The sequence below is a fragment of the Platichthys flesus genome, chromosome 9 (assembly GCF_949316205.1).
Source record: "Platichthys flesus chromosome 9, fPlaFle2.1, whole genome shotgun sequence".
NCBI classification, from domain to species: Eukaryota; Metazoa; Chordata; class Actinopteri; order Pleuronectiformes; family Pleuronectidae; genus Platichthys; species Platichthys flesus.
The window spans coordinates 2,029,090-2,047,505 of NC_084953.1; the positions used below are offsets into that span (position 1 = coordinate 2,029,090).

The 18,416-nt window shown below is 48.0% G+C and overlaps 1 protein-coding gene across 1 annotated transcript; it reads left to right on the forward strand.

The window, feature by feature from the left end:
* The first annotated feature begins 2,390 nt into the window (after window positions 1-2,390).
* LOC133960504 (solute carrier family 22 member 23) lies at window positions 2,391-18,399 on the forward strand. Its single transcript, XM_062395157.1, has 10 exons — window positions 2,391-3,410; window positions 5,201-5,304; window positions 6,429-6,583; window positions 13,247-13,433; window positions 13,675-13,802; window positions 14,760-14,862; window positions 15,070-15,296; window positions 15,844-15,876; window positions 15,994-16,117; window positions 16,705-18,399. Exons 1-10 carry the CDS (start codon window positions 2,973-2,975, stop codon window positions 17,123-17,125), a joined length of 1,920 nt encoding a protein of 639 aa, XP_062251141.1. The 5' UTR covers window positions 2,391-2,972; the 3' UTR covers window positions 17,126-18,399.
* Window positions 18,400-18,416: the final 17 nt, after the last annotated feature.

Consider the following 18,416-nt stretch of genomic DNA (forward strand, 5'->3'; position numbering starts at 1 on the left):
GGTGTGTGTGTGTGTGTGTGTGTGTGTGTGTGTGTATAAGAGAAGATAAGACAAAGACTTTGTGCCTAAGGGTGTTTGTAAAGCCTGATCTGGGCTCAGTTTCAACATGGCTGCCTGCTCCTCCACATGTTTCTGTTGGAGTTTATATGAAGTGAAAGATGAGGTGAACACAAACACGTTATGAAACGATGCTGTAAACTAACAGGTGACATGAATATGTGCATGAGTCTGTGTTTAATGTGGGGAGAGCCTGGTGAGCAGGTTGCAGCTCACTGATCCTGGGACAGTGGAGGACCTGTGCAGCAGCAGCAGCGTGACATGGATATGCCTCCTGGGGGTTAGGACACAGAGCCGGGGGGGGGGGGGGGGGGGGGGGGGAGGTGGGGCCCTCAGCGAGCTGTCACATTACACCTGAACCAATGTGGGTCACTGGTGGTAGACGAGTGATGCTGCTCTACCGCCTCCTGATGGATTCTCTCACTCAGGGCCTGACAGGTCTGGGATTGGACCTCACTAGAGAGACAATCGACTAAAAGCTATTTACATGGACGTGTTATATATAGACATTTCTCAATTTTAAGATAAGATTTTAATTGATTTTTGAATTTACTAATATTAAAATTTGCTTATTTCTTTCCCTTTGGTACCACAGTAGCTACTGCCCCCCTCCTTATCTGAGGACTTCCTTCAAAACCATTTTACTTCCAGTAAGCTGCACAAACATAGAGAGAGCATCAACTTGCCATATAATAATGTCCAGCAGTGGCACTGAAGCACAACCCAACTCTGAAATTAAAGATGGCCGACTCCCGAGATCCACTCCCACCATCAGGAAGTGAAGCCACAGTATTCCGGATACGTCGGCCGCCATCTTGCACTTCGGATGTAGAGTGAAGTCTGCAGCTCGTTCATATGCCATCAAAACCAAACTGATCAGAAACCCTAAGAAATGGAAGTCGATAAATTCTGGTTTATGTTAAATTGGAACAAACAAGATAGAGCATATAGCGGTTATAACAACGATATAACTCTACTACGAGCCGTTATTAATGCGGGCGCTATTTATTTTAAAATATAAATCAACTTTAAGCTTAAGCAAGGTACATGAGAACTGGAAAGAATATTTATCACACATCAATAAATTTCCGTGTGACCTGATAAAATGATGACAGCAAATGTGTTTTAAATTAGTTCAGACTATTTATTTTATTGTTTACATGTGTAGGTGAAGGGGGGGGGGGGCACATTTAGCTAAGGGCTCCAGGACCGTCTGACAGCTCTGGTATGTGCTGTCTACTGGGTGTGGCTGGCAGAGAGAGAGAGGGGGTGGGGAGAGAGAGAGAGAGAGAGAAGAGAGAGAGAGAGAGAGAAAGAGAGAGAGAGAGAGATATTCTCCTCCTCCTCGTCCGTCTTATACCTTAATAGCTCCCCGAGGAGGAGGAGGTGGAGGAAGGTGGGATGAGGAAGGAGGTGAGAGATGAGTGGGAGCTGAGCACAAGTTGTCACCTCTCTGTTACACTGTCAGCTCTGAACACCAGCTCCATGCTATCAGACACACACACACACACACACACACATACACACACTGACATACACACATGCACACACACACACACACACACACACACACTGACAGTATCTTCATTACAGAGGGAAACATCTGTCACTCACAGGAATCTCTCAAGGTCACACACACAAACACATAAACATACACACGCACACGCACACGCACACACACCCACACCCACCCACACACACACACACACACACACTCACAGCAGCTGCAATACTTATTTCCATTCACTGACCTTTCACAAAACCTATCTTCTCACATGCTCTGTCTGGCTATTGGACTAGAGACGAATAAAGAAAGGAAGAATAAATAATAAACAATAAATAATAATAATAACAGTAATAAAATCGATGACATGCTCGCTTCCTGTGATCGTGTGACGCCCCCTCGCGGCTGACAGGCGGCACATCATCCCTGACATGCTGCCATTGTCTCTGCCTGTTTATGTGACGCTCATGAAAAGAAAATCATATGACGCAAAACCTCCTCAGTGGGACGTTCAGCAAACACACACACACACACACACACACATACACACACACACACACAAACACACAAACCACCTGGACTAACTGTTAGAGGGCCCTGGGTCCTGGTTCCTGCTGGAGAACCGGACTGGTGCATTATTCTCAGCAGCTTTCGGGCAGTGGGAAGCTGGGAGCTGCACAAAGGGGGGGTTGTTTCCTGCAGATGCTCGTCGGTGCTGCAGCTCGTCCTCTGAAGCTTCTCCAATCGCAGCGCATAGCGCCACCGACGGAGGGCGGGGTCTGCTCCCCCCCCCCCACCCCCCCAACACACACCCCACCCACCCAGATCTGGCAGCGCGTCCCATTGACGAGCAGCGACACACCGAGCAGCGTGTCCCCAGCCCCCCCAGTCCACACGACCACTCCACGGACCGGCGCTGACTGGGAGCTCGGCCGTCGCGATGCGCACCTGCAGGAGCTCACGGTCCGGACAGGTGTGAGACCTGAGGCGCGCGTGCATGCAGGACCAGCTGATTTCTAGCGGACCCCCCTCTGGATGTAGCCCCGCAGACCACCTCCACCCCCCCGGCAGGCCGGGCCCACTTCAGCCCCACATGGATGGATCCCGCTGCAGGAGCTGTGTTTATGGAATATGAAGCCCGTGCGCACGAGCATGCCTCCCCGTCTCCCCTGCACTCGGACATCCCCTGGCCGCGTCGAGCCCCCTTCGCCATGAGGGCTCGGTAATCCGGTGCCTGTGCGCGCGTGATCGGACCGGACCCCCGGTGTTTAGTTTGGCTCGGGCTCGCTGCAGAGGGTTTATCTGCGCGGAGGGTTTTTCTTTGTGTCACAGGGCTTCACGCACAGTGCGCACGGAGCAGCGGCTCCGCTTCACCCGCCGTTGCGCGCAGCTCTTTGTGGCCGGGTTCGCGATGGCACCCGGCCGGCCCGAGGGGCAGGACCACCCGCCGGAGAACGGCTTCACCCCGCTGGAGCACCCGGTGCCCCGGCTGCTGCCGCGCATCGACGGCTCGGTGCTGCCGTCGCTGGGCGGCTTCGGGCGGCACCAGAAGCAGCTCGTGGTCCTGACCTGGATCCCGGCTTTGTTCATCGGCTTTAGCCAGTTCTCGGATTATTTCCTCCTGGCGCAACCCATCGGCACGTGTCTGCGGCCCCTGGCCAACGACAGCGACTGGACCGGGGCGTCCCCGCCGCTCACCGGGGGCACACCGGCGCTGCTGCCCAGGGGCAACGGCACCGGGGACGGCCATGGGGAGGGACAGGGGCTGGGACAGGGGGGCGGGATGTGCGCGTGCACGGAGTGGAGACTGGAGCTGGAGACAGGACTCAGCCAGAATGTGGTCACCAAGGTAACGAGAGAGCAGCCGATTGTCTCATGTCCCAAAATTACACTCTTCATCATCCTCATCATCATCTCCATCATCTTCTTCATCTTCATCTTCATCTGACTGATCGCAGCACCAACACAGCTGACGAACAAGTCACCCACTGACCTCAATATGAATCTCTGTGTGTGTGTCTGTGTGTATGTGTGCACTCCTGTCTTTGTGAGGACCACTTTGAACATTAGATCTTTGTGGTCTCACATCGTCAAGGGGCTGATTGAAGGTTTAGATTTGGGTTTAGGGTTTTTATTCCCCAAACTGTGTGTGTGTGTGTGTCTATAGTTATGAGGGACAAGTTTGGTTTAATACGGTCGTTGTGAGGACATTTTTTGCTGGTCCTCACAAAGGGTTAATTCAGGGCTAAGACTTGGTTTTAGGGTTAGAATTAGGTTAAGTTAAGGGTTAGGGTTAAGTTAAGGCTTAGGCATTAAGTAGTGATGGTTAAGGGGCTGTAGAGAATGCAGTATGTCAATGAGTGTCCTCACAACTATAGAGAGAGAAGTGTGTGTTTGTGTGTGTGTGGAGGAGGCAGCAGCTGAAAACTGGAGTTATACAATACTGTACTTACACTGTTAGAACTGGTAGATAGATTATAAACATATATTATACATAAGTCTATTTTATTTGATTAATACATCACAGAATGGTCAATCAATGCAAAATCACTCATTATCTTAATCAAAGGTAATTAAAGACCCCCCCCCCCCCCCCCCTTGAAGTCTCACGTCGGCCGATGGCGCCTCACATTAACACGTCCTTCACCGCTCAGCCACTTCTCACTGCTCGTGGACTTCAACCTGGAAACAGACGCTTTAGTTGTGACGATGCTGAAATGTGACTCAGTTGATCAATTATCACTGAACGAGGGGAAATGAGACAAAAAACTGTGACGGAGACATTGTGGTCTCACTGACCTTTGTCCACCGGTGCAGATCCAACTCCCACCTTCATGGTCACATCAGAATCAGATCATCTGTGAAAGACTCCAGCAGCTGTGTCGTCTAATAGATTCACACAGAGATCCAGTGAAACACACAAATTCTCTGCTCGTTGTTCAATTGCAATTTGCCAGGAATCCAATTAGTGCAAAAACTGCTGTAAAGACAGAAACATGTCATGAACACGAGGGGATTACACATTGATTTTAAATGTTCCCCCAGTTCTGTGTTGGTGTCATGTTCAGTATGTGAACACTGGTGCTAATACCCCCCCCCCCCCCCAGCAGGGAGCTCTCTAAATCATTTTAAAACACCGATGCTATTTCCACACTCGGCTGAGTCTCTGCGCTCGTGGATACTTTGTGCTTCCACGTGTCCTTGGCTGAGTTTCAGATGCTCGAGAGCTGCAGCTGTGTGTGTGTGTGTGTGTTTGTGTGTGTGCATGTGTGTGGTGACTTATGACCTTGGAGGAAAAAGTGGAAAAGTATTGATTTCTCATGTTCGCTGCACGTGTTCACATTCACACACGTGCAGCTTCTCTCTCTGACACATGTACGTGCTCGTGTTTCTCTCGCTTCTCTTCCACATCCACATTTGAATATTTCAGAGTGTCGGCTGCGTGTTTGCTCACTCATCAGCCTTCGTGAATTATGAAAGCAGTGAGTCACGGAGCTAAACCCTCTTGGACAGATGACAGATTTCTCACCATTTACATTCAGCTCTCAGATAAAAAATCCTGCGGCTTTATGTTCTCCACCCGTCTAACGCAGTTGTTGTTGTTTTTGTTGACCAATGCTCGTCTTCCCTCTGTTTCAGTGGAAGCTGGTGTGCGACTCGGCCTGGAAGGTGCACATCGCCAAGTTCTCCCTGCTGGTGGGCTCCATATTTGGCTACCTAGTGATGGGTGTCATGGCCGACTGGTACGCTGCCTCCTCAATTTCTATTTCGTGTCCTTCTTAAGTGTTTTCAAGTCTCAGCCTTAGAAACGGTCAGTAAATTACCCTAAAGGGTGAGAATGAAAGAATTAAAGCTAATAAATGATCCACAGTTGAATCAAGACATTCGGTAAAGTGACGTCCTATTTAACGAGGGTGTCTACGATATAAACAACTTCAATTTCAGACTTTTCAAGATCTTTAAAACATCTTGAAATCTTAATTAAGACCAAACTTTCAATGGAAATACACTGCAAAGGTGAAAATATACTAATTTAACACGTTCATGTCTGTTAGACGCCACCACCTCAATCCTCATTGTCCTAAGATTGAGATTCTTTCAGGCACCGACTTTAAACACAACTGGTCCACGTCTGTCTCAAGACACTTGTTTTTAAACTTGCGTTTCCCCACGTTCACCAACTAGCAGGCTGACTAGAAAGAGGTTAGTTTAACCCAACTGACCTGAATCCTGAGATCTGATGTGCTGAACGTCTTCATTATGTGTTCGTAAAGAGCAACATTACTACGGGTTCTTACAGCATCATGTCCTCACTGAATCCGTAGCACAGATTCTGCAGAGAAACACAAGCAGGCAGGAGATCGGACATGTTCATAATCACATCTGGAAGAGAAAACAAAGAGCAAACAATACATTTATTACCCAAATTTTCAGTTTATGGAACAACTCCCTCCTTAAATTAATTAAAACTAAAACTCTCTTATCAGCCGGTCGATAAATCATCTTTCTAACTAGGTTAATTGACTCTTTAATCCAGTCTGAATTCACTGTGGAGCGTGTGATCCACCTGAACTGCATCGTGGGAAAAATAGTCCCCGCATTGTGTTGGAGGATCAGTGACCATGGAAGCGATGTAAAGAAAAGTGCAGGGCAGTGACGCCCCCCCCGCCCCCCCCCATCAACCAGGAAGTGGACACAGTCTGAAGGAAACAATGAGGAATGATCACTTTCACTCGACTGCCCATCAGAGGCTTCTTCTTCCACTCTGTGACAGTCTCTTCTTCTTCTTCTCTCTCTCTCTCTCTCTCTCTCTCTCTCTCTCTCTCTCTCTCTCTCTCTCTCTCTCTCTCTCACGTCCTTCTCTCAGGTTTGGTCGACACCCGGTGATGATCCTCTCCGTGTTCTTCATGCTGGTGTTCGGTCTGAGCGTGGCCTTCTCCACCAACGTCACCATGTTCAGCACCTTGCGCTTCTTTGAGGGTTTCTGCTTGGCGGGCCTCGCTCTCTCCCTCTACGTGCTCAGTAAGTACACCACTTCACCTCCTCCGGCCGGTCAGCTCTTCTCCTCCTTTTACTCTTTCTGGTTCTCTCCTGTGTTTATTAAATGGAACCAGTCAGTGGGACGTAGAGGAAGATGATCCAGATGGGAGGAAACGGGACTCAGAACCTTATACATGGTGTCATATACTGTATAAAACGCCCATTAAAGCTGTTCTTATTTAAACAATGAAATAGAGAGACGGCTAATTAAGGCTCTTTATGTCTTAACCACATTATTCTGTCCTAATGACTGATCAGCAACATCAACACACAACACCTACCAACTGTTTGATGACACGTAGCCTGTGTTCAAGTGTAAACAACATTATTCTATTGGCGACTAGTGCAAACATCATAATCACAATAACGTCTCATTAGGAATAGTCAGAATATTGCTGACTTAAGGTTTTTCACCAGGTAAAGAGTGAAAACTAAGCTAATTGTTGTCAAACTATAATAAAACCTGAGCTACTGATTCCTTTAGTGAGTGGATGCTCGGGTTACATTCAGAAACTAGAGCTCTCAATCAAAGGTTTTTAAATTGGTGTCACCCCCACATGCATTCCTGCCCCGGCTGGACTCCCCCTCTTCCTCACCCTGCCCAGGCCTCTTCTCTCTTTCAGGCCAGTCAGGGATTAGTCATACATTTTGCTGGAAGCCGGGGGCCGACTCTGTGCTCTGTGGATGGGTGGGGGGGGGGTTGTCCCTCTCAGCGGGGGGGGGGGGTTCCAGATAAGTCTCCACCGAAGTGCTTCTCAAAACAAACAAACTAAATGTGAGCCTACGCCTCCGAGCCGTCTGCAGAGTCGCTGTTTGAAGGACGATGAGGACGAGAGGAGAATGAAACGAATCTCATTGATCACTGGAATCACTGGTACCATTACAAAAACGTTACAGCTAATCGACAAAGGTCATTAATGACGTCAGTAAACATCTGAGAAACAAAGAAAGCTGCAGGAGACAAAGAGAAACTCTTAACAAAGCCAAGATTCCACAGCTTCAATGCTAATGTTCCTCTGGTGGGTGTTGAGCTGGAGGAGAACATCTCATGTGACCAAGGTCCTCGTATTTAAAACAAGATAATGATATGAAATAATGCGTATTGCTCGGTAGAGGGTTTCCCAGGGAATCGTCAACTACTTCAGAAACAAACGTATGTAAGAATATAACATCAGTTATATAAATAAGTCATATTTAACAACAAAGTGTTGACTTATGCATATTTATCTGTGACAGCTTAGATTTACAAATAGTGAAAGTACATCTTAGTTTATAAAGAATTTCCTTTAATCCTTGTCTGTATCATGAACTTTTGTTTTCTGGTTTGTTATTTAGTAATATTCAACATGAATGAACATTTGAATCTCAGATCTGAGATTTGTCAGGTTTCAGTTTTTCCATTTTGCCTGAAACTCCAGTTTGGCCATTACTTGTTCACGTTCTTCACATCATTATATTTCCTCCTCTTCCTCTCGTGTGTTTTCTCTTTGTTGTCACACACTCGCTCACTTTGATCATTTCCCTCTGTTATTGTGGCCAATTTGCTGAATACAAAAACCTGTGATTTGAGCCATAAACATTTCTTTTGTCAGTGCTGACGATGATGGGATAAGTAACTGATTGTGTTACTGAGTGTGTGTGTGTTCCCTGTATCTGCTGTTTGTGTGAGACAACAGATTGTATGCGTGCACTTTGAAGTAGGTGTGAGTCTGTTGTGTGAGGCGTCGATGCATTACTCCAGTAGGAGGAGCAGGGCTGCTGCAGAACGACTCACACTACGACAGACAGCAGAGAACAGACGCTGTCGTCCACTTAGTGAAACACCTGAGGGATCGTGAAGACGTGTGAAGCTTCCAATAAACATCCAGAAACTCTTCACTAGTCCACCATGACAGGTGGAGAGCGGACGCTGGGGATGAATTCTTTCAGTGGGAGATTTGCCAGCAGAGGTAGAACAGTCACTGGTTTCCCTGCTGCAGGACAGACAAGGCACAGACGCTCAGTGTTGTGCCACTGACACTTTGTTTTGTTGTGTTGTGTTTAGCACAAGGCTCCAGTGTATCGGACCTGAAATCAAAAAATACTGATGAGGTTGAAGAGCTGACCTTCAGTTGTTAAACTAAGTAGCAGGACAGCAGATCACATGGACTCTAATGTTCTGGTTTTACAACGGTAAACTGGATTACTCCCATTATATTTGGTTTATTTATACTTTAAGTACTTCCAGGTTGTTGCTCAGGAGGTAAAACCCTTCCTCGTAAGGTCATGTGACCCAGCTCCCTCTTCCAATCATAAAACCACTCATTGGTTGATTGTCTCTTATTGTCCTGCAGCATTGAGCTGAGACTCTTCCTCTGTGTGTAAAACACCAGATGTTTGAACCCATCATGTTTTAAAGTACAGCTGAGAAGCAGCAGTTTAACACCAGACTCACGGTTTCACATGAAATTAAAACAATAATAGAAACCATAACTGTGACGTGTAAAACCAACAGAGGCACATTACTGTGCACTTTGTCAAACAGCTGGGAGCTCAACAGCTGCAGCAGGAGGGAGGGCAGATAATAAACATGATGGATGATTGTACAGTGTGTGTGTACACGTGTGTGTTTGCTATGGTTGCACTGTTCCATCTGTAGTTTCTCCTCTATCTCCCTCCAGAGAGCCTCCCTGTGCCGGCTCCCCTCCTCTCAGCCTCTGTCCCTGTAAAGCTGAATTTCTATTTTTAAAATCCAGCAGCTCTCTGACAATTTCCATTTCAATTTTCTCTCCTCTCTCCTCTGTCCTCCTCTCCTCTCCTCTCCTCCATCCTGCTCCCCCCTTCTCTCTGTTTCATTTTAACACCAGCAGCAGTCACATCCTCTCCTGCTCGTTTTCTCCAGGCTCATTTAAAATCTCTCATCGGCCGGTTATCTCCCTGCGACACGCAGCCCATAATAAACTCCACTCCAGGTTCAGTTTGCTCTGCTAATTTGAATGTGTTGATTTGTGTGAGTGTGTGTTTGTGTGTGTTTGCATCAGTCATCACAGGGTTGATTAGTTTGTAATTTGGCAGCCACCTCTGGGTCGTCCTGGGGAAACGTTAGACTTTTCCTCCTGTTCGTCCTCTTTCCATTTTAAGGGCAGAAAAACATTTTAAAATCCCATCTCGACATCATCTCTGGAATATATTGGATATATTGTGTTCACCCTGAGACACGTGCAGACACAGAAGTGAGAGCTCACCCACTGTTGGCAGGAAAGGTGTTTTCAGCCGTTGTCAGAGTGACTCTACAGCAGCTACCTTAACTCCAATAGAGATTCAGTTTCACTGTTGGAAAAGAAAAGCATCAAAATCTCCAAAGAGACAAATTGCATTAATCCCACAGGATGATCTACTTGTTTGTTATTGATCCATAAACAACATTTGTCCCAAACAATCACTAATTCTCCCAAAACAACAAACTATGTTACTTCTTGAGCTTTATTTATATACAGAAGTCGTGTATTTGAACAGACGCACCGATTGGAGACTTCAGGTGCACATAATTCATATTTCTCCATAATATTATGTTGTGAACTGGAGCTGTGACTCTTATATTTAGAATTTAAAGGATAAATCTTTCAGAGCATTAGCTGCGTCTGCACGGAGGCACGAGGGAGCTCTTACTTTCACACTTGTGAGAACAGGGTCGGTATCATTGCCTCTTCCTGTCCTTCTCTGCTCCTCGGAGACGTTTAGGTGATGACAGGGAAAGGCGGTGCACCAGTGTGTGTGTGTGTGTGTGTGTGTGTGTGTGTGTGTGTGTGTGTGTGTGTGTGTGTGTGTGTATTATGAGCTGTGGGAACAGCTATTGCTGACTCAGCGGGGGAAGCTGTCACGCTGTGCCCTTGTCGAGGATTTATCTCTTTCCAATCCTTCTCTTCGTATGAAGCCATTCACCTGAGGCTGCAATAAAATATCTTGATATCTTTATTTTTGTCTATAAAATTACAGAAAAACACGATAAATCTTCTCACTGCCTCTTTCCTCTGTTCATCAGTCTTAAATATTGTATACTATTATATATATTTTTGTTCAGACTGAAATATCTCAGCAGAAACTTTCCTATAATTGCTATCAAGCTGTTTTAGAATTTGGTATTTGAACATTTTCCTGAGAATTGTCCGGGTCAGCACATCGACAGTGGCTTCGGCCCTTATCACCAAAAGCTCTGGAATCTCCTCGTCTTTCCAAGTTCATGTCTTCATCTTCTACCTTTACATCTTCTACCTCTTCTTTTCCCTGAGACTTTGAAAGGGGGCTGATAGGAAAAGTCCTGGAAAATGTTCATAGCAAGACTCAGACATCTGTGTTTCTCTCACAGCCCCTCTGGAAAACCTTCAGGAGCATGTGTGGACTTCAGTATAATTAAGACTTGATATAATTAATTGACCAGTAAAGTCAATTCTCCATTTCTCCAGCTCCTCCTCACGTCTGAGGTCCGGGTCCTTTCTCTTCATGTCACCGATTGTCTCTCTGCTCTGTTGTCATGCCCCGGGGCAAGGTTAGCACGGGAGCAGCAGACAACTGAGCGAGTGTGCTGCTGTCGGCCATTTGTCACCGGGGATCCTTTGACCATTAGCTCAGCTGCTCTCTGCCCCCCCCCCCCACCCCCCTTTGTCTTTACGCTCCTTTTATTCCATTATGGGTTTTGTGTTGCAAAGCTGCTGCGACTGTTTCTTTGCAGATGTAAAAGAAGGAGGAGAAGCTGTGGGGGGGGGGCTTCACAGAGGGTGAGAGAACCACTTTAGTCCAGATGAGCAAGAGGGGAGAGTGGGGAGGGGTGAGGGGGGGGGGGGGGGGGGGTGAGGGAGGAAATCAGCCCACAGGGGGAGCAGTGAGATAATCAGCACAAGGAGAATCATTCTCTGCTCAGCTGGAACAAAAGGTCTCTGCCAGTGTGTGTGTCCGTGTGTGTATATGTGTGTGTGTGCTTGTGTGTATGTGTGTATGTGTGTGTGTGTGTGTTGTGTCCCAGCAGAGTTAGTGGGATCAGACACTTAACTCCCCCAGAGAGTTGGGGAGTGTTTTTCGGTTGTCTTGGTTTTGCCTTCACTAAGGTACAGTTCATTTCTTCAGTGTGTATGTGTGTGTGAGTGTGTGTGTTTGTGTGTGTGTGTGTGTGTGTGTGTGTGTGTGTGTGTGTGTGTGTGTGTGTGTGTGTGTGTGTGTGTGTGTGTGTGTCGGATCCTTTGTTGTTGACCGCTGTGGACACAAGTGCCACAGCGTGTGACGACTCAACAAACCAACAAAATAGGCCCAAATATTTATCACCTAATAAAATATGAAGAGCCATTACACTGAATTAAGAAGTCCTTAATTAGCTCTATATATCAAACTAACAACTGTATATTAAATAAACATTTAATAACAGCTTTTTTTCTATCCACTAGTGGGCAGCAGAACGAGTAGAAAACACAATTATTTAGGTTTTTATTAAAACCTTCTTTCGTCATATGCACGTTACTTATTTACACAAACAACAGACATGAGATCACATCAGAGTTGATTCAGAGTCATGCTTGTGTCAGACCGAAGATTTGAAGTCGCTCACCTTTCTGCTCCTGAGACAAACTTGTGTCTCTTTCTCTCTCCGCTGATCACCGACCGTTCAGATCTGCTGTTTGGTGCCTGACAGGCTTTATTAGAGCTGAAAGTACAGAGGATGTTATATAAAATAGGATTAAAGAAGTATAATAATGGCTCAAACCAATCAAGTAAAAGCCATTCGGTGACAGCAGGGGCCTCCTCACCTTTGACATGGGTCGGTGGGATTTCCTGTTTGGTTCCTGTGTGTTTTTCAGAGACATTCATCTAAAAGTCTTTGGCAGAAGGGAAGATGTTTTTTTTATTAAAAGGATTTATTGTAATACCTCTAATTCTCTTTTTCATCTACTGCCTCCGACTGAATCATCTCTTTGTTATTCTCTCCTTTCTCCGGGGCGTCTCTCTCTCTTTCTCTCTCTCTCTCTCTCTCTCTCTCTCTCTCTCTCTCGTGCTTTATTATCATTCCTGCAGTGATTCCACCGATGAATGGGGGGAAAAGTAATTTGTATTCTAGTCCTACTCTTCCCACTTTATTCTCTCCCCCGTTTCCTCCCCCTCGTCCTCCTCTCCCCTACAATAAGAATGTGACAGTACATGATGCCAGGTTAGCGAGCCCCCCCCACTTTCTTCCTCACCCACCGACAATGGTCACCTTGAGAAGGACCTTGCCATATGGACCAAGCCATCTGGATTGTACCAAGTTACCGGCAGCGTAGGGGGGGGGGGGGGGGGGGTAATGGGAGCCCTGGCAGGGGGAGGGGGAGTTACAGCACCGAGCAGCTGAACCCTCTGACAAGCTCGAACTCCATCCGGAGTTTATAAAGAGGTCTGGTGTTAAAGTGCTTGTCCTCAAGGGACGGATCAGTAAAACCAGTCCTCAATAATTCAGAGTGGGAACTCAACACCAGCTCCACCATTAAACAAACCCACACATCCCACTCTGTCAGGCCATTGAGGCCACAGCTCAGTTTATGATGGTAATCACATCCAGGGACACGTCCACGCACCAGCAGCTCGTAGATCACCGAGTCCCCTCCGGTGGAACTCACTCTCCCTCCCTCTCTCCTCTCACTTCAGGGATCGAGCTGTGTCTGCCAGCCTGGCGGTTCTCCATGACCATGGTGGCCAGTTTTCTGATGGTGGGGGGGCAGCTCCTGATGCCGGGCGTGGCCGCGCTGTGCCGCAGCTGGCCGGACCGGGACGACTGGCAGGTGCTGCAGATAGTCATCATCAGCCCCTTCGTCCTGATGCTGCCCTACGTCTGGTGAGTCCCGCCCCCGGAGGGAAGCCACGCCGGGGCTGCTGGGAAGTTTGTGTGTGTGTGTGGGGGGGCAGATTCTTGTAGCGTTGAGCCAGGCGACAGCTTGTACACCACACAGCACTGAGCACACTCGGCTTGGACTGAGAAACAATCCTCTCTTTCTCCTCTTGTTTCTCTGCCCCTCGCTCTCTGTCCCTTGTTTTTACAACACACTCTGTTCTCATCCGTCTTTCCCTCTCGCCAGGATTTTTCCCGAGTCACTGCGCTGGTTGCTGGCCACCCAGCACTACAGGAGGTCCAAGGCCATGATGCTTCACATCGCCCGGAAGAACCAGGTCGACCTGACCACCGAGCCCAGCGGGGTGTTCACAGGTGAGGATCGATTCCAGGAGGGGACGACAAACAACACAACAAACAACACAACAAACAAGACGACAAACAAAGACGACAACCAAATAATAAACAAGATGACAGACAACACGACAAACAAGATGACAAACAAAACAAGATGACAAACAAGACGACAAACAAGACGACAAACTATCCAAAATCCATCTGGTTCTGGGTTTTAAACTTCCAGCTGCTCATTTTGCGATGTGATGAAATGATCATTGAATGAACACACAGACTCACAAACAAGCAGCCCCCCCCCCCCCCTCCTCTTCATGTGTGCGCACACGTTCATGCCGTTCCCAGCACGGTCATATGATGAAATTCAACTGCAACATGTCTTCTTTGAATATGAAGAAAAGACAAATGAAGTAGTTGATGCATTTCATTCAAAGAAGAAACAGAAACCAGGAGGTTTCCAGCCTGCACCTACATTATATATATTCACATGCATCTGTTTATAGAAATCAATAAAGTGGGACCTGTAGGGCTGCTAGGAATTTTTTTTTAATAACAATTAATATGTCAGCCACTTTAATTATAAGGTAAAACCTTATGAGCTAATGAGAAATAACCATCAAAGTTGTTTAGAGTGATTTTTTAAAATGTCCGAGCAATCGTCTAAAACTTAACAGCAATATTGAAACGACCGGATTTATAATGAGATTCGTTGCTGAGCTCTTAGACACAGAACTTCTCTCCTCTCTCTTCCACCAACACATCCTCCTCCTCCTCCGCCTCGGTGTCTGATTCATTGTTCCTGCGTCTCCCTGTGGCCGAGCAGGCTGATAGATGAAGAGCGTGGGCAGAGAGGACGTCCTACATCCGTCTTCAGGCCCCGCGGCACATGAGCTTGTCCCTGAGGTCCCTCAGCCGCCGCTCTCTCATTACCTCCTGAAAGAAAAGGTCTCAAGGTCTTCGTTTCATGTCTCCTTCCAGAGCTGGAGCAGGAGCTGCACAAGAGGCCCCAGAGGACCTGCATCGTGAAGATGATGAGCACCAGGAACCTGTGGAAGAACATCGTGGTGCTGTGTGTCAACTCGTGAGTGTGTTGCCTTTGTGTCAGTTCCTTTGCTAATCAAAGCCGACATCTGTTGTGTCGAGAGCATGAATTACACATGAGCTGGTCCTCCAGAGAGGAATGAAGATGTGAATGGGGGCGTCCCTCGCCCCGTGGCAGACGCGTGTCCCACGTCCCGGCTTCCTGTCTGATTTCCCCTCTGTCCGTCTGTGTGTCTCCTCTGTGCAGCCTGACCGGCTACGGGATCCACCACTGCTTCGCCCGCAGCATGATGGACCCGGAGGCGCAGCCGACTGCTCTGTGCCACGCAGACTACTACACCATGGCTGGCATCGCCGTGGCCACCTGCCTGGCAGTGTGCCCCGCTGTGGGGCTGATGGGACGTCGGGGGGGGCTTCTCACCTTCATGATCATCACGGCCCTGGCCTCCCTGCTGCAGCTCGGCTTACTCAACTGTGAGTTCTCACTAAAACTGAGCCAAACAAATCCACATCGATTACAAAGGAAAAAGCAAAAACTGAAATGAAATGAAGGAGTACTGCAGGAAAGCATCTGGGGGGGGGGGCAGTGTAGCAAATAGTTTTAACAAGTCGACCACAATACACAAGGGTTAAATCTCAAGGGGGGAATATAATATATCTAATAAAGTTGAAGTTACGTGCAGCTCAAATGAGCCTTTAAGGGTAAACTTGAGTTTCACGTTAAGAAAAAACCTCTTGGTCACTCTTGGCACTGTGCTTGCCCCCCCCCCCCCCCCCCGGTCATTAAATCAGTGCACCCTTTAGTTTACGTCTCGTCTCATCGGAGCCTCGGCTGATTCCTCCTGCTCTGACCTACATCCACATCGTTATCTCAGGCTGCAGCACTCCTCTCCTCAGATCGGTCCTCAAGGCTTTGTGTTTTAATTCTGCTTGTTTTGAGTCAGCACTGTTCTGTCCTCTGTGCTGAGTCATGACATCTTCTCCTCTCTTCTGTTTCCCAATGCTCTCTAATGGGATCCAGTGATCGGGAAGTACAGCCTTCGCCACGACACAGGTACGAACGAGTGACACTAAACTAACTTCACATGATTTAAATCACTCTGAGTTGTGTGTTTGTTTGTGTGCTCACCTCTCGTCGCCCTCCTCCTCCTCCTCCTCTTCTTCTCCTCAGTTCTGCGAGACTCCCTGAACAGGAAGTTCTCGGTGGCGTTCTCCATCATCGGGATGTTCTCCTCGCACGCCGTGAGCACGCTCAGCATCTTCTTCTGTGCTGAAATCACCCCGACAGTCATCAGGTCAGTGCGGCTGCTCGCGGGGGGGGGGGGGCTGACTGCTCATTACCTACATGAATACAGAGGCTGTTGAAACACAGCAGGGGGGGGCGCGCTGCGGTCTGGAATCACTCCCCCCTCTCGGCCTTTAGAGCTCTTATTTACTACCTGACAACTTTTTTAAGTGTTACTATAAAACATGTACCGAGCTTTGTCTCGGGAAAATTCAAAGGAAGAAAAACCTTTTTCTATTAGACTCTGTGACATCTTTTAAAAAATAATGTATTAATCCTTGTGCAGTATTTTATCACCTACATGTTTTATTATGTTATTATAAATATGAATTATCAAAGACACAGTGTAGTCTTTTGACAGCTCACTGGCTCCATCTTGTGGTGGAACATTGCTTAACATGTGAGCGTGGCCTTGAAGCCCATTAAAGCAACACAATGCTTTAACCCGTAAACTGCGAATGATAACAATGGGTGACAAAAGTGAATCCAAATCAAGATGATCGCCCCCTGGTGGCTGGCTGCAGTATAGGTCACTCCTCCATGTTAGCAGATGGGACTCCAACAAACCTAACAGGTCAAATGCTTGTGTCTGTGCAGGGGAGGAGGGCTCGGCCTGGTCCTGGCCAGCGCCGGCTTCGGGATGCTCACCGCTCCCATCATGGAGCTCCACAACCAGAAGGGCTACTTCCTGCACCACGTGATCTTCGCCTGCTGCACGCTGCTCTGCATCATCTGCCTGCTGCTGCTGCCGGAGCCGCGGGGCCAGCCCCTGCCGGAGAGCCTGGCCGACGGAGAGACCTTCACCCGGCAGACGCTGCTCCACCCCGGGGAGCAGCACCTCCTCCTCGTGAAGAGCGACAGGGACTACTCCCGCGTCCACGACACGCCCATACACCTCTCGACCACCGGGGGCGCTACAGTGGCAGCAGCCACCGCTCTGGCAGCGGTGCCGGCCTCGTATGCCCTGGCGACTGGTGGGGAGGTGATTGGAAATTGTGCCGTAGCCAATGGGGTGTGAGCGTCACAGCGGCGCCCCACTACTGTGCTATTAACTGCTCAAGCATTAACCAGACTGAACCCCCCCCCCCCTGAAAGAAAGAGAGAGACTTTTGAAGGAAATGATCCGATGGACTCTTGTGATGGTTGGAGACTGTGACAATAGTGATTTTGTGTAGTTTGTAGTGATTATGATTCTTCAGGAGTTGCCAAAAAAGATGGTCCTGCACCACGCTGACCTGAAGTCAGTGTGTTGAGCAGTATGAAGGTTCTCGAGCGGTGAGTCTCTCTCTCTCTGCCGAAACAACGACGAGCGAACGAGCTCCTGTTCGTGGCTGTGACTCGTTGAAAGAGGACTTCATCCTGTGGTTCTTTATGAGTTGATTTGCACTAAACGTCCGAGACACAATCAGGTGTTTGTGATTTCCCCGGGGGCCGACACGCTTGGGGGGGGGGGGGGGGATGGATCCAGGGATTGGCCGAACCGCTACCGCTCTTTTTGTTCTGCATGAATTGGCCCAGGTGGTTTTACACGTTCCCCTGTTCTCTATCTGTGTTCCACCGCGAGGAGGCCGCTGTGGCACTTTACCCTCAGACGGTGACGCTCGGTGTCCATGTGTTGGAACTTCCTGCGGTTGTTGTTGGGGGTGTATGATGGTGGTCCCGGTGTGACGGACAGCCGGAGACCTTGGAAGACGCCGTGTGGAGGCCGCGCTAAACGGATCTGAGCGCTGAACGGACATCGGGTGCTTTGTCTTATGACGCGTCTCAGCTTTCCAAATGGCTTTATCGCGATGGCTCTGTCGTTTTTTAACAAAAAAAACAACAGAATGTAATTTATGAAAACCAGTATTTATTTTGTCTCTCTGCCCAGGGCAAAGTTTTGTTGTTTGAAATACCTCCTGGATCTCCACGTGTCCCCTGTGCTGTGGTGATGTGGTGAACCTGCTCCTGGGACATGTAACTTTAGCCAGAAAGCACAATATTTTACAGTTTTTTGAAATAAATGTTTGTGAAGATTAGAGTAGAGCCGCCGTGAAACTGGCCTAGTTGTGATTAGTGTACATTTATACACTTTACTATGGAAGTATCCTTTAGTACTGCATAGAGATGTAAGGTATGTAAACATGTGCCATTCGTTCATTTTGTATGGATCAGAGACTGTGTGTAAAGATGGACGCCATGACAGCTCCTTGAAAGTGAAGCCAAGGCATCTGGACCGCCCCCTGGTGGCTGGCTGCAGTACCGCTCTCAAATCCCTGCCTCCTCCATGCAAGTGGATGGGACACGGACCAGATTAAACTAAATACATG